The sequence below is a fragment of the Moschus berezovskii genome, chromosome 8 (assembly GCF_049115385.1).
Source record: "Moschus berezovskii isolate FMDL1 chromosome 8, NW_MosBer_1.0, whole genome shotgun sequence".
NCBI classification, from domain to species: domain Eukaryota; kingdom Metazoa; phylum Chordata; class Mammalia; order Artiodactyla; family Moschidae; genus Moschus; species Moschus berezovskii.
Genome location: NC_142467.1, coordinates 50125914 through 50147094, shown reverse-complemented (window position 1 = coordinate 50147094; position 21181 = coordinate 50125914). Strand labels below are relative to the sequence as shown.

General features: G+C 47.3%; 1 protein-coding gene across 1 annotated transcript in view; it reads right to left on the bottom strand.

Annotated features, from left to right (window-relative positions):
- Positions 1 to 11333, bottom strand: part of CSF1R (colony stimulating factor 1 receptor) — a 32957-nt gene extending 21624 nt beyond the window's left edge. Inside the window, exons 1-5 of the mRNA XM_055431496.2 lie at positions 11143 to 11333; positions 5867 to 6124; positions 5152 to 5436; positions 3026 to 3162; positions 2208 to 2367 (exon numbers count right to left, since the gene is read on the bottom strand). Of these exons, the coding sequence (XP_055287471.2) occupies positions 2208 to 2367; positions 3026 to 3162; positions 5152 to 5436; positions 5867 to 6124; positions 11143 to 11191 (889 nt within the window). The 5' untranslated portion in view covers positions 11192 to 11333. The remainder of the gene's footprint in view (positions 1 to 2207; positions 2368 to 3025; positions 3163 to 5151; positions 5437 to 5866; positions 6125 to 11142) is intronic.
- Positions 11334 to 21181: the final 9848 nt, after the last annotated feature.

Here is a 21181-nt window from a genome sequence, read left to right as displayed (position 1 = left end):
GCCAGCCAGCCATTCATCCAGACTCCAACCCCTTCCCATCACCTCCACCATATCCCTCCCTAATCAAGCCACCATCACCTCTGGCTCAAACTAGTAGCAGTAGTTTCCTAACAGTTTCCTGGCTTCTACCCTCGTCTCCCAATAGACAATCCTCAACAAAGCACCAGAAAACTATGTTTCATCTTTCTACCCTCAAGTCAGATCATGTCACTCGTTTGCTCAAACCCTCCAATGGTATCCCCTCTCTCTCAAGAAGAAAAGCCCAGGTCTTTAGGTTGGCCTCCCGGGACCTTCCCCTTCACCTCTGATGTCATCATGTACTACACTTCCTCTCAAGCTCCACCCAGCCACGCTGGCTGCCGCGGTGAGCTTGGACCCACCTTAAGAACACTGCTTGCCCTTTGTCCGCAGCTCTCTTCTCCAAGATTCTACATGGCTTGGTCCTTCACCAACTTCGAGTCTTTGCTCAAATGTCAGTTTCCCAGGAAGTCTTCCTTGATGATCACCCGATTTTAAACTGAAAATCCTATCAAATTGTCTTTTTCATAATTTATTTTGCTTATTGCTTGTCTTCTCCCAACTAGAATACAAACCCCATGTGGGCAGGGCATTTTCTCTCTCATTTGTAACTGGATCCCCCACATTAAAAAGGATCTAGCAGGAAGAGTGAAGGAAAACAACATCCGCCGAGTGACTACTGTAGGTCTGCCCTACAAAACGGACAGGATTAGAATCCATAACCGGGAGACAGTTCACTGTTCTCCTCTCCTGCCTTAGCCCTCAGAACTGCCGGCACAGGATGGGCCCAAAACAGAGCTTAGGTGCTCCTGCAAGCCCGATGTATTACTTGTTCTGTGAGGGTAATGATTCTTAGGCTCGCCCTCCTGCCTCCCCTGGGGCTCCCAGCTTAATACATGAGGTATGGCCAAACTGAAAGCACTCTGAGTCTGTCCCCACCCTGAAGAAGCTGCCCTCTGCTCTGGAGTCTCAGCCCAGTGACTGTTGCTGCCTCCTCCCCAATCACTCTGGTCATCTTGGTTCCTTTCTTTGTCCCAGCAGCCATTGTCCCTCCTACATTGTTTTGGATTACAGACTCTCCGGGGTCCCCACCATAATCCAGCACCCTTTGCCATCTCTGGCCTGGAACACCGCGTTAACTGCCCTGATGGGTCTCCAGCCTCGAGTCTCCTGTCCAATCCACATGACACAGGGCAGAGCTTTCTCAAATGGCATCTCCTCAGGCACACCGAGCGTTTACTCTGTGCCAGGCCCTGCCCCAGTTAGTTCAGATACATTCAATGAATTCTCAGAGCAAACCTATGAGACAGTTACTGTTAGAATCCCCATTTTGCAGATGGGGAAACAGTTTCAGCAACCTACCTAAGTCATTGGTGGAGGCAGGCTGGAATGTGGCTCAGGACTGCAGGCTCCTGAGCACCACTCCTGCATCCTCTGTGCCATCTGATCTCATCACTCTCCTCTTAAAACCTTTGACGCCCACCAACCAGAGATGATGCAAGCTACCCGTCAACTTGCTCTCGGATACTACCCGCAGCCCGGCTTTTCTGTGACCACCCTCCCACCCCTTCGTGTCCCTGCTGTTGTCGGTTTCGCTGGATGTCTCAGATGCTCTTGTTCTCTTTGCCTTTGAACCTTGCATATGCTCTTCCCCCTGTCAGAAGTGCTGTTCCCCTTTCTTCCCCTCCCCTCTGCCTGGCTAACCCACCTCCATTCTTCTGGTCCCAGCTTCGAGTCCATTTAGTCCAAGCCTTTGTTGGAGAGTCCCCCTTTGTGTTCCTGGGACACCTCAGGCTTCTCCCATACCCACCCAGGGTGACTGCTGTCTGTTTACAAGCCCATGTGATGCGAGTTCCAGGCATGAAGGAATGAGTGAATCAGTGAACAGCGAAGTCCAGGAGCGAGCTGTTGGACATCAATCCCCAAACACAACAACATGATGCTGGTTGCGATGCAGCCATGTACTGTGGGACCTCCAAGGTAGGAGAGAGGGAGGATTCTGAGAGAGAACGAATCAGAGGGCTAACGCAGACATGGCTCCTTAGCCAGGCTGAGAAAAGGGGGATTCTAGCGAGCTATTCTAACAGCGTCTGCTCCTTTTTTTAACATCAGCTCTCTCTTTCTCAATCCCCATATGCACCCCCTTGCTCCAGGATGCATGCTGACCCTCCCCCCACCACGATGCTCACCTACCACCCGGAAGACCATGGAGGCAGAGTGGACGCCCCGGGCATTGGTGGCCACACAGGTGTAGTTGCCAGCATCTTGGAAGACTACGTGATCGAGTTCAAGGGTCAGGACTTTTTGATAACGGTTGTCACGGAAGTCGGATTGTTGAGAGATTGCGAGCTGCAGCCAGAAGGAACAGAGATGGTACGTTGAGGTTGTTTAGGAATTACAAAGAGCTGGGTTCTAATTCTCAGCCTTGAAGGATTACTATCTGCTTTTCCTTGGGCAGGGGCTGAACTGTGAGCCTCAGTTTCCTCATCTGCAAATTGGGACTGACATTGGCCCATGCTCTAGGGCTGTAGTGAAGAGTGAGTGAGATGGAGAATGCAAATGGCATAGGGTTATGCCTGGCATGTGGAAGGCATGGGAGGAAGTATGTTCTTAGAAGCGGCCTAATGCCATTTCCTCCTGAGAAAACCCCCTCTTCCTCTCTCTAGAGTTTTTCAGAAATAATCCTTACATTCCTGGCTCTCAGAGGTGGCCCTGGAACCCCTTGCAAAGTCAGAAGTGAGCTGACATGTGCCTCCTGTCTATAGGCTAGGGCAAAGGTCATGGGTCAAGGGGGTGGAATACTGCCTCCTCCCTCTCCCATCACAATGTGTGGATGCAGGAGCCTGACACCTGCTTCGGCATCATCTACTGACCAGGGTGAGACCGTGGGTGAGTTACCCCCCTCTCCGGTCCTGAGCTATGCCCTCAGCTCCCAGTGCCAGCTTGAGGTGGGGCCTGGGGTGCCAGGAGGACAGGCAGGACCCCACCGCCACCCCCAGGGACTGACTTTTGTGTCTCCACGTTGAAGGAAGACGTCAAAGTTGACATCAACGTCGCTGGCTGAGCACACAATCTTGGCAGTCTCTCCTTGAATCCGCACCAGCTCTGCAGGCTCCAGTGTCAAGGTCGGAGGTCCTGGGATGACTGAGGTCAGGGGAAGGCACCCATGAGCACCCAGGCCAGAGCTGTCACTCTGCTTCCTGCCATGGGCCCAGGCTCCCCTCACAAATCCTGGGAGGCAGCCATGACACCTCAGTTTTCCCCGCAACAAGTCCCATCTCCTAAATGGACCTTGAAGAGTCCCCTTGGCTCCAGCACCAGCGCCTCTCCCCATCACACCCTTCCCCTCTGCTCTGGACTCCTGCAGCCACCTGGAAGGCCTCCCTGCTTCCTCTGAGCAGCCAACGTGAGCTCCTTACAAGGAAGATTGGATCACGCTCCTCTCTTGTGCTAATATTCAGTGGCTTCTCATCCCTCTCAAACTAAAAGCTGCAGTCCCTCACACCTCCCCAGACTCTGCTCCCGACCTGTATGCACTTGCCACCCCTCACTGCTCTGCAGCCACGTGGGCCCTCCCACCCAAAGAGGGTCCCCTCCCTCCCAGCCCTTGCCCTTCCCTTTGGGAATGCTTGATCCATGCAAAAGCCACACTTTGACTGGTTGTTCTCATCCTTCACATCTTCAGCTCAAACATTCCTCAGAGGGGCCTCCTGTCACAGGTTAGCTAAATTAGCTTTGGGCTTCCCAGGTGGCACTAGTGGTAAAGAACCCACCTGCCAATACAGGAGACGTAAGAGACTTGGGTTCAACCCCTGGGTCAGAAAGATCCCCTGGAGGAGGGCATGGCAACCTGCTCTAGTATTCTTGCCTGGAGAATCCCATGGATTCCCCTACCCAAATCTCTTCAGCTTGGTTTCTTGTTCATCACATTTATTTACGTTCTCTCTCATCTGTCATCCCCAGTAAATGAAGGTGGTATCCCTAGCAGCTAACCCAGCGCCTAAAACATAGTGGTAGTGGTTTAATTGCTCAGTTGTGTCCAACTCTTGTGACCCCATGGACTGTAGCCTGGCAGACTCCTCTGTCCATGGGACTCTCTAGACAAGAATACTGGAGTGAGTTGCCATTTCCTTCTTCAGAGGATCTTCTTGACTGAGGGATCAAACCCAGGTCTCCTGCATTGCAGGCAGATTCTTTACCCACTGAGCTACGAGGGAAGCCCTAGCCTATGAATTAACATCTGTGGCTGTGGCTGTTGTTGAAAGATAACCTAACTCAGTTTCTCAGGGTCAGATGCTGTCACAGAGTCATGGCGAAATGAGGGCCCCAGGATCCCTCTGCAAGGTGGGCTGCAGGGAAAGGGCTTGCCTGGCTCTTCTGCACACAGAGTGGGTTCCCTTGGCTTCCTGAACAGGTTTCGTGGGCACAGGGCCTTGGGCCAACCCTTCCACTCTGACCTCATTACAGGTGCTTGCTTCCTGTCTCAGGCTCAGATTCTGATCCTGGGGTTCTGCTGACTCACACCAGTCCTCCCAGAAACCAGAATCCATCTACCAGCCCAGCAGAAACAAGTGGGGAGAGGACAGGAGAGAGACTTCAACACCACTGACGCCTCCCAGCAAGAGGCGCCCCATGTGCCTGGCATCACGACACCCTGTGGCGTGGCTCACTGCGCCCCGCTCTCCCACCCTCGGCACCCGGCACCTGGTGGGCCCTGAGTAGGAATCCATGTCTGAAGGGGCGGAAGAGCTTCGGGCCCTCCTTCCATTCCGGGAACATTTGAAGCCTGCTCCAGGCTCACGACTGTGTGCTGCTGTTTCCACCTTCTCATAATTCACATTTCCCCTCAAATAAAATGTCACCCTCTCCACGAGCCCCCCACCCCCACACACTCTACTCCACCACCCCGTTCAATGCTTTTCATAGCCTGTTTCATGACCTGAGACTACCTTGCCAGCGGAGTTACCGGCGCACGTGTGGTCTGCCTCCCAGCACCTGACGCCTCCCGGTCTCGCCCCAGCAGGTGCCCCGTGGATGATGAAGGCACGACTGGAAGGAAGAGGTGAAGCGAAGCACCCACCCTTCCTCCCCTTCGGCCAGGCCCCAGCTCTCAGGTCCTCCCTGTCCACGCACCTTTCTGAACTTTAAGCCGGATGCTGAGGGACTTCAGCATCCTGCCAGCCACCCGAACGCTGCACTCGTAGTCCTGGCTCTCGATGAACTTGGCCTTGTGGATGGTGAAGCCGCACCAGGGCGAGAAGGAGTAGTTGGTTTGGCGCAAGACAGGCCGGCCGCGCACCCGCACCAGCGAGACGCCCGCCTCCAGTGCCGGGTCGGTGAGCAGACAGGGCAGCAGCGCGTCCTGACCCTCCAGCACCGTCACTTCCTCGGCCAGGACCCTCCAGGGCCGCACAGGGTCTGGGGAGCCCGGAGATAGAGGGTTACAACTGTCCCCCCTCCGCCAGGCTAACCGGTCCCTGGACATTGGTGACAGTGAAGCTCAGAGATGCTGTTCATTTGCCTGAGGTCACATAATACCAGGGAAGCTCAGCTGATGCTTGGGGGCTCTGGAGCCCGGTCCAGCCCCACTATTTAATGCTGTGTGATCTTTGGCAAATGACTCAACTTCTCTGAGCGTCTGGAAAATGGGCAGAAACAAGAACCTTCTCACAGGGCTGTTGTAAGGAACAAAATTAGAAACACTGCCACCGATCCTTGTTCATGGCAGGTTCTCAGTAAACGTGGAGCTGGCTTATTATGATGGTTCACGTCAGGGCCCAGCCCTCTTGGCCATTCTGGGTGGGCCGTGCTGGGCTAGTCCTCTTGGGAGGGGGCTCACAGTCCTCACCTTTGACATAGAGGTGGATAGTGGCAGTGCCCGCCAAGGGGTCTCCAGGCTCAGTGCAGCGGTACGTTCCCGTGTGTAGGAAGGTGGCATTGTTCGTGGTGAGGATGCTTCTGGGGGCATCAGAGGCCAGAGTCCAGTAGGGGGAAATGGGGCCATCCCACTTCACGCTGCCATTGCTCATACATCGCAAGGTCACAGCTGTGCCTGGCTCCACCACCAACTCAGGGCCACTGGGCTCTATCACCGGGACCCCCTGACCTGGAGATGGGAAGTGGCAAACAGAAATGAGGGCTGAGGTGACACCCCATTGGCTGTACCCTGCCTCTGAGATGGGTGCTGCTCTGGCGGGTGCTGCTGGCTCTGGGGTTCAGCTACGACCTGCAGGATCACCTCGAACAAGTCCCTGCCCCTCTCCAGTCACTCACTCAGGCCCTACCCCAAACCCTCTGTGATGGACTGATGTTTCTGATGTCTCTGAGAGAGGGGGACTGGGGACTTTCTTGGCCTCCCACCCAGCCACTGTCCCGTGGGGGCTACCCCAGCCTCTGGCCTGTCTTCCTGGCCATCACTGCATCATTCTCCCCAGGAGTGGACTCTTTCAGCCTGATGGAATAAATGGCCTGCATTCCTGCTATGAAGTCCAGCACCTAGATCAAAAAAGGGGCTTCAAACAAGCTAAAGTGAAAGTTGCTCAGGCATGTCTGACTCTCTGCAACCCCATAGACTGTAGCCTACCAGGCTCCTCTGTCCTTGGGATTCTCCAGGCAAGGAAGAAACAAATGAATAGAATGTTCGTGGCAAAGTGCTCTGAATTAATTCACACGAGGAAGAAGAAAAAGGGGCTTCCCTGATGGTCCAGTGATTAAGACTCTGAGCTTCCACTGCAGAGGGCGTGGGTTTGACTCCTCCACATGCCACATGATATAGCCAAAAACAAATAAAAATCCATATCCCTTTAAAAAATATTTTAAAGAAATTAAAGAAGAAAAGGGGTGCAGGATCTTAGACAGCAGAGTTCAGTCTTCTGTTGTGCCTTCTCTCATCACTGGACATCTGCTCTGTAGCACAGTGGGGAGGTTCAGAGGCTCTGTGCCTCAGTTTCCCCACTGACAAAATGGGGACCAAAACTGTCCCCATTTATTGGGATGTCGGGAGATTTAAATGCACAGAAAGCTTTAGAACATCACCTGTCACCAAATATAAATAACTCAGCAAAGGTTAGCCATTCTATTTACTATCTAGTCTACCCCCAGAAGCCTACCCTAACCTCCCAGCCCTGCTGTGTTTACTAGGGAGACAATCTCTTTTAAGGAAATTTCTTGAAGGAGAAAAGAGAACATGAAACTCATCTCAGGCCCTCCGGGAAGAAGGCCCGTTGCCTCTGCAGTGTCAGCATTTTTCTAGGGCCTAAAATAGGGGTAAAGGAGGGAAGTGAGAGCTGATTCAAGGACTTGGAGGGGCTGCCAGGCGCCCTCCAGCCTGTGCAGGCGGAAACACATTGCTGGCACCCGGCCTAGCCCCCGTTTCCGCTCAGCCTGCAGTCCTTCTCCCAGGAAGGCTCTCACTTCTGCTTCCTGGCCACTGTCCCTTTTAGGGGAAAGACCCCCTAACCCCCTGAAACAGGTGGTACCACCCGCTGAGCACTGGTATGTCCCAGGCTGCGGGACCCAGCTCTGTCACTGACCTACTAGGTACCCCCCTACTGAGTCCAATCTGTCGGTCCCAGTGATGGGGCCACAGACATCCCAACCCTCAGGGAACCAGGCAAATTCAGGGACTCTTCATCTTGCACAAAAGCTTCTTCTTAAAAAAAAAAAAAAAACAAGTGTATTCATTTACTTGGCTGCATCAGGTCTTAGTTTCAGCACGTGAGCTATTTCGTTGCAGCATAAGTGCTCTGAAGTTGCGGTGTGGGGGCTTAGTTGCCATGTGGCATGTGGGATCTTAGTTCCCCGACCAGGGATTGAAGCCACGTCCCCTGCATTGGAAGGTGGATTCTTAACCACTGGACCACCAGGGAAGTACTGCACAAAAGCTTCTTAATGGGTCTTTCCATCCCACTGCACCCTGCCCTCACCACAAACCCCAGAATCAGAAAGATCCTCTTTGTCAAATTATTTCAGGGTGACTTAATTTATGTTTTGATTTTGTACACATCAGAGATGTGCAGGCTTCTGATCCGCATAAAGGATGGAGTGACCAGAGGAATACTGCGGAAGCCAACACCTGGGGGTTGTTGCCAGGCTCCCCTGTGCTACTGACCACCAGGGAGAGGGGCAGGCATCATTTTTGGCATCTGCTGGCAAGTCCCAACAGAGCAGGTGCTGGCCTGTTACTGCTGCAGCCAGGCAGGGCATCGGGGTGGGGGTGGCGAACTGGAGGGAAGAGCTTGCCTGTGGGCTCATGGCAGCCAGTCGTCGCTCAGTCATGTTTGACTTTTTGAGATCCCATGGACTGTAGCCCTCCAGGCTCCCCTGTCCATGGAATTCTTCAGGAAAGAATACTGGAATGGGTTGCCACTTCCTCCTCCAGGGGATCTTCCTGACCCGGAGATCAAGCCCGAGTCTCTTGCATCTCCTGCATTGGCAGGAGGATTCTTTGCCACTGTGCTATGCCAACCTGGGTCTGAAACTTGGCTCTCCCCTGCTAACTGAGTAGGCTGCTTAACCTGTGACCCTCAGGCTACTCTTTCAAAGAGAATAATCTGAATTTCCACCTCTGAGAGGTCCTGGAAGGATTCAAGGAGGTGATACACAACCTCTGGATGAATCAGCTCTCCTGTCCTGTGTTACTGCTTCAACTACTACTCTCCTAACCTCCTCTCTGATCCTAACACTCTGACAGCTGAAGTGCTAACTTTTAAAGGTCACAGCCTATGCCTGCAACATCCCGCACTCTCAGATTCTGTGACTCTATTCCGCTTTTGCCCCTGCTGGGTCTCACAGGTGCCTTCTCCCTCCCCCTCCCCTCCTGTCCTCTAACTCCAGCCTCGGCCCCCTGGAAGTATAGTCAGAGAGGCATTATCTTATTTTGTCCTGTCGTCTTAAGTATTCATGCAGGACAGGGCTAACAGCCTCAGCTTCTGCTCCAGCTGCCCACTGCTGGCTTGACTGGAGGGAAGGAAAAGCTTGCTCAGGCCTTTACTCCTTGGGTGGGGGCTGCACCCCTTCTGCCCCTTCCCCTCACCATCTCATCTCCCCAAGCCTTCTCACCCCCTCCCACTTGCTTGGGAGACCCCCCTCATCATCAGCTCCCAGGGTGTGCCCCCACACCCCCCACCTCTCCCTCAATACACACACACACACACACACATACATACACAAACATACACACACACACAAATACACATACACACATATACACACACATACACAAACATACACACACACACAAACATGCACAGAAACACAAACATGAACACACAAACATACACACACATACATACACAAATATACACACAAAAAAATAGACAAACATATACACACACAAACACAAACATATACACACAAAATAGACAAACATATACATACACACAAATATACACACAAACATATACACATACACAAACATGCACACACACATACACACACACACACAAAGAGACACAAACATACACATATACACACGCAAACATACACACACAGATACACACACAGCATGCCAAGGTTTGGGCACAGCCTCCTCCTTGGCCCGGAGTCTTAGCGAGTCTCTTCTGGTCTCTGGGGTGCACGGATCCTATCCCCTAACTTTCTCACAACTGCCCCTCACTCATCACTGGTCTACTGAAAACGTAGGCTCCCAGCCTGCAGTCCCCATTTCTTCTTCCCTTTGAGGTGAGATGCTGGACAGCCCCTCCATTCCCCATCAGTCTCCCACAGGCATTTGCTGGGCAGGAGGATAGGACAAAAGTGAAGGAAAACACACAGAGCTTTCTAGGATGACGGGAATAGTGTCTGTCTTAACTGAGACGGTGGGGACACAAGCATATATGCTTGTCAAATCTCAGCGCAGGCTCACTTAAGAATCTGTGCTTTCTACTACACAGAAATCACATCTCAATAAAAAAGGACAGACCTCCAAGCCTAGCGGAACTGACTGGGCCCAAAAAAGCCCGCAGTGGGCCATCTCCTCCTCAGGGACCAGACACACCTATTCCTCAGGGTCCTGCAGCCACAGGACTGTGGGAAGGCCGGAGATGCTGTTGCCTTCCTATCCCACCCACCTTCCCCAGGGTTCCTCGAAATATGCAATAAAATGTAGGGACTTACCTGGTGATCCAATAGTGAAGACTCCACACTCCCAGTACAGGGGGCATGGGTTTGATCCCATATGCTGCACGGAGTGGCCAAAAGAACCTAACATGTGTTTGTTGGGCCTACTGTAGATATGAATCCAGCACCCAGTCCCCAGCCTCAGTTAGGGACCCTCCTAGTGAGAGATCCTGCATCACTGAAGCTGTCGGATGGGATTTGGGTGGGGTCTGCTCCACAGCTCTCTGTCCTGAGGCCCCGCAGCCTGTGTTTGGGAGGATTTCCACCCAGCAGACCCTCGCTGTCCTCCCCGAAACAAGCTGCTATCCCTGTATCCTCTCATCCCAAATTTACCTCTCCTGAACCCTGGGTCAGAGAAGTTAACCTCTGACCTCTCCTTCTGACCTCTTGCCCAAGCCGCCCAAGGAAGTACCATCGCCTCTTCAGGCCCCTCCAAGTTATATCCTGCCTAGTTCACCTCATGAGTCCCAGCCTGGCAGTGCCAGCAGAGGCACGAGGGGCTCTCTGGGCCTCTCTGCTCAGTGTAGGTCTGGACCAGCGGCACTGGCATCTCCTAGGAATTCGTTAGTCATGAGGAATCTCAGGTCACACCTGAGACCGATCGAGTCAGTCTGCACTGTAACAAGATCCCTGGGGGATCTGTGTGCACAGTGGGGTTTGAGGAGCATTGTGTCTGGTCCTTCACCCTCAACAACATGCCGTTAACCGTTCAGTAGGCACTAAAGAGTCCTGAGGGCACAGTGATGTGTTCAGGACACATGGACAGCCACCATCTGAGCTGGGCCAGATCCACAGCCCTGGCCAGGCTGGTTCCACCCCGTTCATACCCGCTTTCCCCTCCACTGCCTTTCCGAAACAGACACCCACACACCCGCAGTCCAGGGATGAAAGATGAAAACAGTGGGGACCCCTAGTGAGGGGCAGAGGTTTAGAGAGTCCTTCCCTAGGAACCTTGTCACAACCCTCTCACCCCCACCACCCCCAAGGCTCTGGTTCTGCTCTTACCATGCCAAGCTGTGGCCACCAGCAGGATCAGCAGGGTCCATGGGCCCATGGCCTCCGCAGGAAAGCAGCAGGCTGATGCAGGGCTTGCGGAAGGGCAGAGCACTGGATTCTCGGACACCAGCTCTGACGGGACCAGACCCCCTGGACATGTGTTCCTCTCCACTAGCACTGGCTCTTTGTCTTGTTTTCCTCTTCCTCCTTCTCCTTGGGCTGATCCCCCTCTTCCTCTTTTAGCTAGGCAAGGCAACCACAGAGTTTGGAAATCTTGGTTAAAAAACAAAAAACAAAATAAAGACATGACCCCCAGGGGGCAGGGTTGGAGTCAGGGTAGCACTGGCTAAGTTCGGAGCCCTTCCGAAGCCACCTCTAAGGGGCCCTGGGAGAAGGGCCATGCCCAATGTTAGACAGGCAGTTGACTGTACACAAGGGGGTCTCCAGAGCGGCAGGGGGCTCTTGCTAAGTGGAAAAAGAAGTTAGGTTGGTCTGGACAAGCCTGATAACGGATAGTATCAAGAAGCTTCCATTTATAGGACATTCACCAGCCAAACCTTTCCATACCACTGTCCCCTTTTGTTCCCACAAAAATCTTATACAGTAGGTACTGTTATCATTCCCATTTTACAATGGGGAAATTGAGGTTCAGAGAGATCAAACACTGTAAACTTGCCCAAGGTCACATAGCTACCAAATGGAGTTAGACTTTGGATCTAGAAAACCTGAAGAGGATAAGATTGAATAGTATCATTGACTCAATGGATATAAATTTGAGCAAACTTCGGGAGATAGTAAAGGACAGGAAAGCCTGGCATGTTGCATGCAGTCCATGAGGTCCCAAAGAGTTGGATATGACTTAGCAACTGAACAACAGCAACAACAACCTGGCTATAGAACTGCCTTTTTCTGGACTAATTAAGTTTGTTTACTTTTACAAAGGGTTAAACTGCGCTGCTGTACTTCTAAGAAAATTAGCATTCCTCTGCCGCCTTTCCTGGACGCAACTGCATTTACCACTTTTAGTTGATTCTTTCAGTGTTTTTATTTCTATTCAAATGGTTATAAAATTAATTCTAGAATCTAAAAAGAAAACAGAACCACTCAATAAACATTGATCCAGGAAAATGATTAATCTTTCCATCCACTTAGAAATATAAGTATTACAAATACATTTCTGTCTTAGCAAAGTGTTTTGAACCTTTACAAATCATAAAAACAAACTAAAAGACATAGAAACTCTGACCAGCCCTATAACTATCAAAGAGATTCAGTTAATCAATAAAAACCAACCAACAAAGAAAAGCACTTAAAGAATTAACCCTGATTCGTTTCAAGCTCATTCAAAAAAATAGAAGATGACTGGGCTCTTCACAACTCATTCTATGAGGGCTGCAGTAACTGATCCCATCAACAAAGAAGGATATCACAAGAAAACTATAGATGAATTTCTCTTATGAACCTAACTGCAAACATACTCAACCAAATTCCAGCAAACCAAACCTGATAGCATATTAAAATGATTATACACCATGATCAACTGGGATTTATCCAACAAATGAAGAGGTGGCTCAGTACAAGAAAATCAGCATCACATTAATAGAATGAGAGAATTTCACATGATTATCTCAATTGACACAGAAAAAAGCCTTTAATAAAATCGGACATGCTTTCATGGTAAAACTCCCAAAGACGAGAAATGAAAACAAACATCCTCAAAATTATTAAAAGCATATATTAAAAAACCCACAGCTAACTCAAGGACAGGGAGGCCTGGCGAGCTGTGATTCATGGGGTCGCGGAGAGTCGGACACGACTGAGCAACTGAACTGAACTCAACTGAACTGAACTCGAAGACAAAACATTGAAAGCTTCCCTACCCCCACCCCGCCCACCACAGCTTCACATCAGCAACAAGGCAAGACAGTATCCCTCACTGATTCCATTCAACACTGTGCTGGAGGCCCAGTCAGAACCACCACAAAGGAAAAGAAATAAAGTGCATCCAAATGAACAAGTAAAACTCTCTCTCTTCACAGATGACATAATCCTATATACAGAAAATCCTCCTCTGCCCATTGGAGTTTCCAGGCAAATAATGGAGTGGGTTGCCATTTCCTCCTCCAGAGGATCTCCCTGACCCAGGGATAGAACCCGCAGCTCCTGTGTCTCCTGTATTGCAGGTGGATTCTTGACCACTGAGCCACCATGGAAGTTTTGACTTTGATTACACCACTACAAAATGTGCTTTTGCTTTCATCTAGAAAAAAAAAAAAATTCCGTGTCCTTATTGATGTTCAGTAAAGAATCAGTTCAGTTCAGTCACTCAGTCGTGTCTGACTCTTTGCAAACCCATGAATAGCAGAATGCCAGGCCTCCCTGTCCATCACCAACTCCCAGAATTCACTCAAACTCATGTCCATCGAGTCGGTGATGCCATCCAGCCATCTCATTCTCTGTCATCCCCTTCTCCTCCTGCCCCCAATCCTTCCCAGCATTAAGGTCTTTTCCAATGAGTCAACACTTCGCATGAGGTGACCAAAGTATTGGAGTTTCAGCTTCAACATCAGTCCTTCCAATGAACACCCAGGACCGATCTCCTTTAGAATGGACTGGTTGTCCATCTGCAGAAGAATGGATAAGAAAGCTTTGGTACATATACACAATGGAGTATTATTCAGCCATTAAAAAGAATACATTTGAATCAGTTCTAATGAGGTGGATGAAACTGGAGCCTATTATACAGAGTGAAGTAAGCCAGAAAGAAAAACACCAATACAGTATACTAACACATATATATGGAATTTAGAAAGATGCAAATGATAACCCTGTATACGAGACAGCAAAAGAGACACAGATGTATAGAACAGTCTTTGGGACTCTGTGGGAGAGGGTGAGGGTGGGATGATTTGGGAGAATGGCATTGAAACACGTATGTTGTCATATGTGAAACGAATCACTAGTTCAGGGTCGATGCATGTTATAGGATGCTCGGGGCTGGCATGCGGGGATGACCCAGAGGGAGGATAAAGGGAGGAGGGAGGTGGGAGGGCGGTTCAGGAGGGGGAACTTATGTAAACCCGGGGCAAATTCATATCAATGTATGGCAAAACCAACCAATATAATATTGTAAAATAATTTGCCTCCAATAAAAAATAAATTAATTACCTAAAAAAAAAAAAGAATGGACTGGTTCGATCTCCTTGCAGTCCAAGGGACTCTCAAGAGTCTTCTCCAATACCACAGTTCAAAAGCATCAATTCTTTGGTGATCAGCTTTCTTCACAGTCCAACTCTCACATCCATAGATGACCACTGGAAAAACCATAGCCTTGACTAGACGGACCTTGGTTGGCAAAGTAATGTCTCTGCTTTTTAATATGCTATCTAGGTTGGTCATAACTTTCCTTCCAAGGAGTAAGCATCTTTTAATTTTATGGCTGCAATCAGCATCCGCAGTGATTTTGGAGCCCCAAAAAATAAAGCCTGACATTGTTTCCACTAAAGTTTTCCCATCTATTTCCCATGAAGTGATGGGGCCAGATGCCATGATCTTAGTTTTCTGAATGTTGAGCTTCAAGCCAACTTTTTCAGTCTCCTCTTTCACTTTCATCAAGAGGTTTTTTAGTTCCTCTTCACTTTCTGCCATAAGGGTGGTGTCATCTGCATATCTGAGGTTATTGATATTTCTCCCGGCAATCTTGATTCCAGCTTGTGCTTCCTCCAGCCCAGCATTCCCCATGATGTACTCTGTATATAAGCAGGGTGACAAGCAGGGAGCCTTGACGTACTCCTTTTCCTATTTGGAAACACTCTGTTGTTCCATGTCCAGTTCTAACTGTTGCTTCCTGACCTGCATACAGGTTTCTCAAGTGGCAGGTCAGGTGGTCTGGTATTCCCAATCTCTTTCAGAATTTTCCACAGTTTTTTGTGATTCACACAGTCAAAGGCTTTGGCATAGTCAATAAAGCAGAAATAGATGTTTTTCTGGAACTCTCTTGCTTTCTCCATGATCCAGCGGATGTTGGCAATTTGATCTCTGGTGCCTCTGCCTTTTCTAAAACCTGCTTGAACATCTGGAATTTCACAGTTCATGTATTGCTGAAGCCTGGCTTGGAGAATTTTGAGCATGACTTTACTATCGTGGGAGATGAGTGCAATTGTGCGGTAGTTTGAGCACTCTTTGACATTGCCTTTCTTTGGGATTGGAATGAAGACTGACCTCTTCCAGTCCTGTGGCCACTGCTGAGTTTTCCAAATTTGCTGGCATATTGAGTGCAGCACTTTCACAGCATCATCTTTCAGGATTTGAAATAGCTCAACTGGAATTCCATCACCTCCACTACCTTTGTTCGTAGTGATGCTTTCTAAGGTCCACTTGACTTCACATTCCAAGATGTCTGTTCGTTTCCAAGGCAAACCATTCAATATTACAGTAATCCAGGCCTATGCCCCAACCAGTAACGCTGAAGAAGTCGAAGTTGAACGGTTCTATGAAGACCTACAAGACCTTTTAGAACTAACACCCAAAAAAGGTGTCCTTTTCATTATAGGGGACTGGAATGCAAAAGTAGGAAGTCAAGAAACACCTGGAGTAACAGGCAAATTTGGCCTTGGAGCACGGAATGAAGCAGGGCAAAGGCTAATAGAGTTTTGCCAAGAGAATGCACTGGTCATAACAAACACCCTCTTCTAACAACACAAGAGAAGACTCTACACATGGACATCACCAGATGTCGGTCAACACCGAAATCAGATTGATTATATTCTTTGCAGCCAAAGATGGAGAAGCTCTATACAGTTAGCAAAAACAAGACCTGGAGCTGACTGTGGTTCAGATCATGAACTCCTTATTGCAAAATTCAGACTTACATTGAAGAAAGTAGGGAAAACCACTAGACCATTCAGGTATGACCTAAATCAAATCCCTTATGATTATACAGTGGAAGTGATAAATAGATTTAAGGGACTAGATCTGATAGATAGAGTGCCTGATGAACTCTGGACGGAGGTTCGTGACACTGTACAGGAGACAGGGACCAAGACCATCCCCATGGAAAAGAAATGAAAAAAGCAAAATGGCTGTCTGGAGAGGCCTTACAAATAGCTGTGAAAAGAAGAGAAGTGAAAAGAAAAGGAGAAAAGGAAAGATATAAGCATCTGAATGCAGAGTTCCAAAGAATAGCAAGGAGAGATAAGAAAGCCTTCCTCAGTGATCAATGCAAAGAAATAGAGGAAAACAACAGAATATAAAAAACAAGAGATCTCTTCAAGAAAATTAGAGATACCAAGGGAACATTTCTAGCAAAGATGGGCTTGATAAAGGACAGAAATGGTATGGACCTAACAGAAGCAGAAGATATTAAGAAGAGGTGGAAAGATACACAGAAGAACTGTACAAAAAAGATCTTCATGACCAAGATAATCACAATGGTGTGATCACTCACCTAGAGCCAGACATCTTGGAATGTGAAGTCAAGTGGGCCTTAGAAAGCACCAGTAAAGAATAGATATGACTAATTTAAAGTGATAAAGTGATAAATCCATAAATCTTCAGGCACTCTAACAAATCTAATTCTTGAATCTATTTGTCACTTCCACTGTATAATCGTAAAGGATTTGATTTAGGTCATACCTGAATGGTCTAGTTGTTTTCCCTACTTTCTTCAATTTAAGTCTGAATTTTGCAATAAGGAGATCATGATCTGAGCCACAGTCAGCTCCCAGTCTTGTTTTGCTGACTGTATAGAGCTTGTCCATCTTTGGTTGCAAAGAATATAATCAATCTGATTTTGATATCGACCATCTGGTGATGTACATGTGTAGTCTTCTCTTGTGTTATTGAAAGAGGGTGCTATGACCAGTGCATTCTCTTGGCAAAGCTCTGTTAGCCTTTGCCCTGCTTCATTTTGTACTCTAAGGTCAAACTTGCCTGTTATTCCACATATCTCTTGATTTCCAACTTTTGCATTCCAGTCCCCTATAATGAAAAGGATATCTTTTTTGAGTATTAGTTCTAGAAGGTCTTGTAGGTCTTTATAGAACCATTCAACTTCAGCTTCTTCAGCATTACTGGTTGGGGCATAAACTTGGATTACTGTGATATTGAATGGTTTGCCTTAGAAACAACAGAGATCATTCTGTCATTTTTGAGATTGCATCCAAGTACTGCATTTCAGACTCTTGTTGACTATGAGGGCTACTCCATTTCTTCTAAGGGATTCTAGCCCTCAGTAATAGATATAATGGTCATCTGAATTAAATTTGCCTGTTCCAGTCCATTTGAGTTGACTGACTCCTTAAATGTCAGTGTTCACTCTTGCCATCTCCTGTTTGACCATTTCCAATTTACCTTGATTCGTGGACCTAACATTCCAGGTTACTATGCAATATTGTTCTTTACAGCATCAGACTTAACTTCGATCACCAGTCACATCCACAGTTGGGCGTTGTTTTCGCTTTGGCTCAGCCTCTTCATTCTTTCTGGAGCTATTTTTCCACTGATCTCCAGTAGCATATTGGGCACCTACCGACCTGGGAGGTTCATCTTTCAATGTCATATCTTTTTGTCTTTTCATACTGTTTATGTGGTTCTCAAGGCAAGAAAACTGAAGTGTTTTGCCATTTCCTTCACCAGTGTACTATGTTTTGTCAGAACTCTCCACCATGACCCGTCCATCTTGGGTGGCCCTACATGGCAAGGATCATAGTTTCATTGAGTTAGAAAAGGCTGTGGTCCATGTGATCAGTTTGGTTAGTTTTCTGTAATTGTAGTTTCCATTCTGTATGCCCTCTGATGGATAAGGTTTTCCAGGTTAAGTAAATATTTCAATCAGGAGAGTAAATATTTTTAAGTTGGGAGTGTGGATATTTCTTGTTTTTGGAGTATGTTTTTTAATAAATTGAATTCCAGAGTGGTGGTTTTATGAGGGATGTGTAATGAATTTCTGGACTATAAGTCTTAAACCTACACCCTATCCTAAAAGGCAAAGGAAATTTTCAAAGTTTTTCTTAGTAATACAGCACAGTGAGATATATAGAATAGATGTAGATATCTATAGAATAAACTTGAGAGTTCAGAAAGAAACCTTCACTTTCAGAGTCAACTGATTTTCAACAAGGATGCAAAACCATTCAATGTTGAAAAAGTCTTTTCAAAAACTGGTGTTAAGAGAACTGGATATCCACATACAGAAGAATGTAGTCAGACTCTGACTTCACATTACATACAAAAATTAACTCAAAATAGATCAAAGACAAAATATAAAGGCCTAAAGTATAAAATTCTTAGAAGAAAGCATAACGGTAATTATTCATAACCTGGAATTTAAAATGTTTTCATAGCTATGTCACCAAAGCCATAAGCGACCAAAGGAAAAAAATAGCTAAACTGAACTTCATGAAAAATAAGCATTTTGGTGGCTGGAGCTTAGATTGTATTCTATAAGGTCAGTGAGTGGGCAAAGACAGATTGTACATCCAAGTACAATTCAGGAACCCTAGCCTCAGAATCACAGGGGGACCTGTGAAAATGCAGATTCCAAGGCCATCCCAGGCCTGTTGAATTAGGGGTGGGGATTCCACAGGAAATAGACTCTCTTGGGAATTTGGATGCTTACTTATGTTGGCCCCACTGCCCTCAAAAGCCCATGGATGGAGATAGAGGAAACCCGAGAATCTCTAAGATACAGGAGAAGTTTGTGTCTAGTCTCGGGATGGGGTACTTAGCTTCCGGCAGTTGTTACAAAGTCCCTGACCCGGGCTGGTGGGAACCCTCTTGGTGGAGGGTGTAGAGGTGGAGAAGGTGGCTGATCAGGGGGATGGAGGTCACAGTGGCCCTGAGGGGTGGCCTAGGCCACCTCAGCAGAACCTGTCCCTGTCCAGGAGATTAGAGGAAGCTATCTGCCCTGTTATTTAGTTATCTGCCCATTCTTCCCATCTCCTTAGATATATAAAGTTTATAGATACATCTGTATTTTAGTGAAGTGTTTTGAACTTTTACTAATGATATACACCAACAAAAACAGTCAGAACTATAAACTCTGACCAGACATATAAATGACAAAGACATTGAATCAATCATCAAATACCTCACAACAAGGAAAAGCCCAGGACCAGATGCTAATAGTTTCACTTCTGAATTCTACCAAACATTTAAAGAATTAACCCTGATTTGTCTCAAACTCATTTAAAAATTACAAGATGGCAGAGCACTTCTCAAGTCATTCTATGAGGCCAGCATTACCTTGATACCATCAATAGACAAGGACCTCATGGGAAAACTACAGAACAATATCCCTTATAAACATAAGTGCAAACATACTCAACCAGCTACTAGCAAACCAAGACTGACAGCCTATTAAAATAAATAACACCATTACCAGTGAGATTCAGCCCATTTTACAGAAATACAAAGGTGGGTAAACAGAAGAAAGTCAACATTACATTAATGGAACAACAGGATTTCACATGGTTATCTCAAATGACACAGAAAAAAGCCTTTCACAAAATCTAATGTACTTTTGTGATAAACACACGAAAGACTAGGAATTTTTTTAAAATCCTCAAAATTATTAAAAGCATACATAAAAAACTCACAGCTAATTTAATGATAAAAGGTTGAAAGCTTCCTACCCCACACCTTATATCAGGAACAAAGCAAAGACACCAGCTATCACTATTTCTATTCAGCATTGTACTGGAGGCTCTAGTCAGTGTAATCACAAAGAAAAAGAAATAAAATGCATCCAAATGAAAAGAAGAAAACCTTTCTCTCTTCACAGAGAACAGAATTCTATATACAGAAAAACCCTAAAGAGTCTACAAAACACTCTAAAATATTAGAGATAATAAATGTATTCAGCAAAGTTACAGGATATGGGATCAACAAACAAAACTCAAGTGTATTTCTATACACTACCAGTGAACAACCAAAAAGGAAATTTAAAAATAATCGTATTTACAATAGTATCAAAATGAATAAAATGCTTGGGAACCAATTTAATGAAAGACAGGCAGGACATAAACACTGAAAACCACAGCACACTCCTGAAAGAATTTAAGGCAACTGATTATCAACAAGGATGCTATTACCATTCAGTGGGAGAAAAACAGTCTTTCCAACAAAAGTTATTAAGACAATTGGATATCCACATACAAAAGAATGAAGTAAACCATATTTCATATATATTAAAAAATTAACCTAAATGGATCAAAGACATAAATAGAAAGGCTAAAAATATAAAACTCTTAGAGGAAAGCATAGGGGTAAATATTCAAAACCTGGATGTGAAATTGGTTTCATGGCTATGTCACCAAAGCCACAAACAACCAAGACAAAAAAATAGATAAATTGAACTTCATCAAATTAAACATTTTGGTGGCTGGAGCTTAGGTGTTTCCTATAAAGCCAGGGAGCCAACATAGGCAGGGGACCTCCAAGAACAGTTCAGGAAGGCCAACCTCAGAATCACAGGGGAACCAGTGAAAATGCAGATTCCAAGGCCATCACAGGCCTGTGGAATTAGAGGCAGGAGGAGGGAAACTGCACAGGAAAGAGGGTCTCTAGGGGGTTCTTCCGTTCCGTTGCTCAGTCGTGTCCGACTCTTTTGCGACCCCATAGACTGTAGCCTACCAGGCTTCTCCATCCATGGGATTCTCCAGGCAAGAATACTGGAGTGGGTTACCGTTTCCTTCTCCAGGGGATCTTCCCGACCCAGGGATCGAACCCAGGTCTCCCGCATTGGAGGCAGACGCTTTAACCTCTGAGCCACCAGGGAAGCCCAGGGGATTCTTAGGCTTGCTTATATCTGAGCCCAAAGCCCATTGAAGAGCTGGTAGAAACCTGAGAATCTCAAAATGCAGGAGAGGTTTGTGTCTGGTCTCTGATAGGGTGCTCAGCTTCCATACAGTTGTCTCAAAGCCCTGACCCGGGCTGCTAGGGATACCTTCCTGGTGGTGGGTATTGAGGTGGAGAAGGTGGCTGACCAGAGGCATGAAGATCACAGTGCCTCAAGGGGTGGCCTAGGCCACCTCAGCAGAACATATCT